Source organism: Vigna radiata, unplaced genomic scaffold (genome assembly GCF_000741045.1).
Source record: "Vigna radiata var. radiata cultivar VC1973A unplaced genomic scaffold, Vradiata_ver6 scaffold_214, whole genome shotgun sequence".
Lineage (NCBI taxonomy): Eukaryota > Viridiplantae > Streptophyta > Magnoliopsida > Fabales > Fabaceae > Vigna > Vigna radiata.
In genome coordinates this window covers 316,281-323,662 of record NW_014541782.1, presented here as the reverse complement: position 1 = coordinate 323,662, position 7,382 = coordinate 316,281, and the positions used below count along the sequence as shown (strand labels likewise).

The following is a 7,382-nucleotide window of genomic DNA, read 5'->3' as shown; positions in this document are numbered from 1 at the left end:
TATTATTTATCTAATAAATTAAATATTTTATTCAAGTTATTTGAGTAAAACATGTTGGTAAGTTAAAACATAATATAATGTTAAAAATTATAGATATTATATGTAAAAAAAAAGATACATGTATATAAACATTTTTCTAGAAATTTAGAACAAAATTTTACCATTTATTAAGTAATTTGAAAAGAAAAAAATATATTCAAGAACGAAAATAAGATTAAATCAAAATTATTTAAGAAAATATATTCAAATTTAAGTCATGTAAATGCTCCATTAATGAGCCATGTAAATGCTCCATTAATGTAGAGAGAGAAAGAGAAAGATTGTTAAGGATAGTGGAGAGGTGTAGGGTATATTTGGAATAAAAGAAACTAGTGGGNAGGTGTAGAATATTTTTGAAATAAATTAAATTAATGGGGAGGTACAAGTCCTACTTGGGGAGGTGTAGAGAACAACACCCTTATTTTTCCTCATTTGGTCTTATTGTAACAACATAATTCACTTTTCCATTATACACATATGTTCTCAATTCTTCTCTCGTGCACACGATTTCTTTCTCTTTGTGCTTTTGGTTTCACTGTGAACATAATCTTTTCTCTATGTGTTTTTCGTTTCACTATGCTTAGGGCTGGATTGTAGGTTCTTCTTCTTTAGGTATGGCTTTCGTGCTTCTTTCGTCAATTGATTGGTATTGCAAATATCTTGAATGTTATTTACCCTGCACATTTCATCTACTTTCTTGATATGGTATCAGAGCTCTTCTTGCGTAACTTTGCTTCCTCTTCTCGCTTTTTTATACCTTTTTTTTTCTTTCTTGTTCTTGCTTCACTCATGGTAAAAGACAGCTTCGTCCACAATTACTTGTACCTTCATCCCAACGAGAACTCAGTCGCTGCCCTTCTTTCACCGGTTCTCGATGATACAAATTATCATTCTTGGAATCATGTTAATTGCTCTTAGCACCAAAAACAAGATCGAGTTCGTCCTTAGCAATGTTCGTCCACCTGACAAAGAAAAGTCGGAGCATGCTTGGAATCACAAAAATAATATGGTTGTCTCACAGATCATCCACTATGTTTCCATGTCCATCAGACAAAGCATCATATGGATGAGCAAAGCCGCAGAGATCTGGATCGATCTAAAGAATAAATTTTCTCAAGGAAGTCTCTCTCGGATTTCTAGCCTTCAACTTGACATTGCAACCCTTTGTCAAGATGACCTTACCATTTTTAGGTATTTTACTAAACTTCGTGTTCTTTGGGACGAGATCGAAAATTTTCGTCCTAAACCCCCTTGCACCTGTAAACCCGAGCGTGGTTGTCAAGTCCTGACTGTTGTGAAACAAAGGAAGCAAGAAGACCAAGTTATGCAATTTTTACGGGGACTAAATGATCAATTTACTAATGTTACCACACGCGTGCTTCTCTTGGACCCTATTCTGGACATCACTAAGCTTTTTTCCTTGTTGGCACAACAAGAAAGACAATTGTCCAATGGAAATATGATTGCTATGATCAAGACTCAGGACACTGATACTGTCATCGCTTGCGTCACTTCCACCTCTTCCACCGTTTGTAATTATTGTGGAAAGTATGGGCACAGTGAAGCTGTCTACTACTGCAAGAATGGCTTCCCTAATCAAGACAAAGGATTCAAAAGCACACCAATTGGCAGAAAACATCGCACTCATTGCAACAAAACCGGTAATACGGTTGAGGTTTGCTATAAGAAGCATGACTATCATAAGCTCTATAACAAGCATGCCCAGATTCAACATACGTCTGCTCAAGAAGACAATGCGAATGTGAAAGATAACAATTATGATAATGTTGATGACATACGCCTCACACCTCAACAATTTCAAGTTCTTGCAGAGCTCTTTAAAAACCACAATTTAAATGGTGCCTCTACTTCTACTCAAATCCATCACATTGGTTCTGCTTCGGCCAACCAACCTTTTCTATGTAATATTAGTCCCACTCTTACTTCTAACTATACTAAAAACAATTGGATTCTTGATTCTGGAGCAATAGACCATATAAGTATTTCTCTACGAAACTTTTCATCCTATAAAAGAATCAAACCTATTCCAATTGCTTTACCAAATGGTAATATTGTTCATTCTGAGTATTCTTGAACTGTTATTTCTAACAATAAGATTCACCTTTTGAATTTCCTTTATGTCCTACAATTTTCTTTTAATCTTATCTCTATATCTCATTTGGTTTCTTTTAATAACTATGAATTAACCTTTTCCTTTCATGGTTGTACTATACAAGATATTCAAACAAGAGAGAAGATTTTTATAGCTAAACTCACTGGTAGCTTGTACATTTTAGAATCTTCTTTCAACATACTTACTTTTACTGGTAATTTTGCCAACAATGTTGTAAACAAAACAAGCCTATGGCATCTTAGATTAGAACATCCTTCAGACATTAGATCGAATTCCTTGAAACATAAATATCCCTTCATTGTTCATAATTCCACATACATGTGATGCTTGTCATCGTGCTAAACAAAGAAAGTTACCTTTATCTAACAGTACCTCTACAATTATGAAAATCTTTGATCTTATTCGCATTGATATATGGGGTCCCTGCAACATTCTTTCTATGCGTGGTTTCAAATATTTTCTCATTATTGTTGATGACTTTTCTCGTTACACTTGGTTAATACCTATGACTGACAAATTTGTTGTTAGAAAAATTATCATTGATTTTATAATAAACATAGAAAATCAGTTTTCTACTACTATCAAAACCATATGTACTGATAATGGTATTGAATTTGCTATGCATAATTTTTTCTCCCTCAAAGGTATTAACCATCAAATAACTTGTAATGAAACCCTTCAACAAAAGGGCATAGTTGAGCGTAAACACTAACATTTGTTAAATGTCACTCCTCTCCCTCTTGTTTCAAGCTAAATTGTATATTGTTTTTTTTTTTGTGCTTTGTTGCTGAACATGCTACTTTATTGACAAATTGCATGCCTACCCCCTTACTTAATGATGCTACTCCACATGAAAAATTATATGGGAATTTGTATGATATTTCTGTTTTGCGTGTTTTTTTGCTGTTTATGCTATATTAGCACTTTGACTGCTCACAGGAAAAATGTTTGATGCAAGGGATGTTCCTAGCATTTTCCTTGGTTTCCAACAACACATCAAAGGTTATCAGTTCCTTAACTTGCAAAACCATAAGATTGATATATCTCGCAACGTGCTATTTTATGAAAATTGTTTTCTTTATACTTCTCAATCTCTCAATAATTCTGGTTCTAACTCTCTTTCTTTGATTATTCCTCATAATTATAGTCATAACTATGATGATATTAATTTTCCTAGTAATAATGTTTATGCGCTTGCTGCTACTGATACTAATGTTGCTAGTGATATTGTCACCAGTACCAATGACACCACAAGCATTACCAACACTGTTGATCCTCCCCTAGCTAACACATACAATAGTGATGTATCCAATATAGATGAGCATGTTGACACCGTTAGGCGTTCCACTAGGCCCAAACGTCCTCCTACATATCTTACAGATTTTCAAACTAATAACATTAGTAGATATCCTATTACTAATTTTCTTTCTTATGACAATTTATCCTCTGATTTCAGGCACATTGTCCTCTCTATTTCATCTGCCACTAAACCTCACACCTATAAGGAAGCATCTAAAATACCTCAGTTTACTTAAGCTATGCAGGATGAACTCAACGCCTTAGCAAACAACAACACTTGAACCATCATTGACCTTCCTCCTGGCAAAGCTGCTATTGGATGCCGCTGGATATACAAAATCAAACACAAGTCTGATAAATCTATTGACCATTTTAAAGTCTGCCTTATAGCAAAGAGCTACACCCAACTTGAAGGATTAGACTACCTCGAGACTTTTGCCCCTATTACTAAATTAACTATTTTATTTCTTCTTCTCACCATTGTTGCCTCTAATCACTGGATTCTAAAACAACTTGATGTCAACAATGTTTTTCTTCATGGTGACTTACATGAAGAATTTTATATGCAACTTCCTCCTAGCTTCACCCATCACAACCCCAATTAGGTGTGCAAACTTCAAAGATCTTTATATGGGCTCCAACAAGTTGGATGACAATGGTATGACAAACTTTCCACTTTTCTTCTATCTAACAATTATGCTAGATCTAATGCTGATCATTCCCTTTTCTTGAAACATGATACTTGCTACACCACTACCATCTTAATCTACTTTGATGACATTGTTCTTGGGGGCAACAACGCCACTGAGATACAACATATCACTAGTTCCCTTGATATCCTTTTCCACATAAAAAAATTGGGTGATCCCTCCTACTTTCTCGAGTTGGAAGTTACTCAGAACAGTTCTGGAATCCACCTTAGCCAACACAAGTACACCCTTGACCTCCTTACAGAAGCTGGAATGCTCTATTGTGCCCCTATGCCCACTCCTATGGCACACTCTTCAAGTCTTACTAGTCAAGGTGACCTCCTCAATGATGAAGATGTCTCCTCCTTCCGAAGACTTATTGGCCGCCTCATAAATCTCACAAATACCAAACCCGACATCACTTTCTCTGTTAATAATCTCAACCAATTTGTTTCCTCTCCTACCACCCTACATCAACAAGCTGCCCATTGAATTCTTAGATACATCAAGGGAAGTCCTAGCAATGGCATCCTCCTCTAAAGCAACAATAATCATCTCAAAGCTTATAGTGATTCTGACCGGGCAACTTGTCCTAAATCCAAAAAATCTATCACTGGTTACTTCATCTATTACAGTAATTCCGTCATTTCTTGGAAATCCAAAAAGCAGCAAATCGTTTCCAGAAGTCTTCAGGAGCTGAATATCGGGCTCTAGTTGTTGTCACCTGTGAACTACAATGATTGACCTATGTTCTTCATGACCTTCGTATTATCACCACTCAACCTGCCATAGTCATTTGTGACAATCGCTCTGCTATGCAGATTGCCTCTAATCAAGTCTTCCATGAATGCATCAAACACATTGAAATCGATTATCACATTGTTCGAGACAAGCTCAACACTGGCCTCCTCAAGCTGCTCCCCATTTTTACCACTGAACAAGTTGTCGATCTCTTCATTGAACCTCTTACTCCTGCGATTTTTAAGTATCTTCATTCTAAGCTGAGAATGATCAACATCTACTCCTAACTTAAGGGGGATGATAATGTTAGTCATTGGGCCTTCAGCCTTGCGGCCCAACCCATCCTGCTATTTTTCCCCTTTTATTTTCCTTAATTTGGTCTTATTATAATAACACAATTCACTTTTCAATAATACACATCTGTTCTGGATTCTTCTCTCGTGCACACGATCTCTTTCTCTCTGAGCTTTTCGTTTCACAGGGCACGTCATTTTTTTATTTATCTGTTTTTCGTTTCACTGTACTTAGAATCGGACAGGTTCTTCTTAGGGTATGACTATCGTACTTCTTTCGTCAATTGATTGATATACAAATATCTTGAATGCTCTTTACCTACACATTTCAGTTGATAGAAGTAAATACTAAAATGACCAAGTAATCTACATGACTAACTTTTCTTGATTTTCTCGTTTTTTTTAACATTATTTACATCTTTACGGAAAAATATTACAAACCCATAAATGATATAATTGTATTGAGTAATATCAATAGCAGTTCACTACAACGTAACACGAGAGACAAACAAACTGCACTTTTTAAATTAATAATAATAAGTTTGAAATATTACTTAAATTAGTAATAGTAAATTATTTTTATTACAATAAATAATAAATATAAAATTATATATATTAAAAATAGTTAATAGAAAAAAGTAGATCAAAATCTAAATTTTCCAATAATCAAATTTCGAAGGTCCCTAATAAAACCTCTGAACCTAAAAAGAAAAATATGAGGAAAATAATTATTATTACAACACCAACCTCCTCATTCTCACATGTTGTTTCAGTACCTCATTTATTATTGTACAATTTGCTCCATTGCTTTGAATATTTAAGTTATCACTTTATTAAATGCATTCAATAGGAAAGTTTTATCTTATGCCAACCCCTTTTTATTTAATTTCATGTGTTCTGCTTCACCAAACATATTCTCCATTCTCCACTCATTACAAGTTTTCCATGTTAACCAGAATGAATGAAAGATGAAAAAGAAGCCAATAAACAAAAAAACAACGTAACGTGAAGAACTTAATAGACTAGTAGTTTCTCTTAACAATCTCTAATTAATCTCATAATTCACCACATATTTGTGCTTATCAACATAAAATAACTTATATAGCAGCTGGTTGTTTATAAACATTGCTCAAACAAAAATTGAATATGAAGCAGATGTTTTTTTAATTACTTTTGATTGGATGAATTATGGTGTTCTATTATCTTTTTTGTCGTTTTCTGCCATTGTATTCGTATATCTACGTTAAGGACACTAAAACTATTCAACTCTTACCATTGAGTTAAAAAATAGTAAGTTTCAATTGATTTACTTAACACTGATATAAAAAATTTTGTAATTTGGTTTTGATGATTGACTCAACTCACCTTTTGTATGAAAGGAAAATCAAAATATCCACACTTTATTTAATCAAATATTATTGTAAAATTAATAATTAAAAATTAAAGTGTTAATTTATTTAAGGGTTAAATATGTTTTTAGTCCCTATAATTTGGGGCGATTTTGATTTTAGTCTCTCTTTCAAACTAAGGTACAATTTAGTCCTTCAACTTTAGAAAACTCTGGTTTTAGTCATTCTTACTAACTTTTTTTAACTTTATTTGCTATTTCAAACGCGTTTCTCAGATAACATTGAAGCAAAATTGTGTCAAACAGTGTAAACAACCCAAATGTTAATGAAACGAGCTTGAAACGGCAAATAAAGTTAAAAAAATTTGGTAAAAATGACTAAAACCAGAGTTTTCTAAAGTTGAAGGGCTAAATTGTACCTTAGTTTGAAAGAGGGACTAAAACCAAAATCGCCCCAAGGTATAGAGAGCAAAAACATATTTAACCCTTTATTTAATAAATAAATAAATTATATATTCAAATTATTTAAATATTATTGAAAAATATTTTAATATTTAAGAATAATTATATAATGAAAAACTTATGAAAATGATAAAAAAATAATAAATTATTATTATTGATAGGTTATAAGTCAATTTACTTTTAATTAAGTTTGAATCCGTTTATCTTGTAAGTCAAATTTTTTTAATCAAATTTAAAAGAAAAATAATTGGATTTTTTTAAACCTAACTTTACCGTCATGAGTTGAATTTACTTACATAATTAAATTATAGACTGAGTTTAATACCTCTAATCAATGCATGTTAAGAATGCCATGCTCAGAGTAGTTCACTTTATTT

The 7,382-nt window shown here is 33.1% G+C and overlaps 1 protein-coding gene across 1 annotated transcript; it reads left to right on the top strand.

Annotated features, from left to right (window-relative positions):
- The first annotated feature begins 940 nt into the window (after nucleotides 1–940).
- Nucleotides 941–4,653, top strand: LOC106778120. The gene is made up of 3 exons (XM_014666035.1): nucleotides 941–2,105; nucleotides 3,113–3,629; nucleotides 4,176–4,653. Exons 1-3 carry the CDS (start codon nucleotides 941–943, stop codon nucleotides 4,651–4,653), a joined length of 2,160 nt encoding a protein of 719 aa, XP_014521521.1.
- The last annotated feature ends 2,729 nt before the right edge of the window (nucleotides 4,654–7,382 follow it).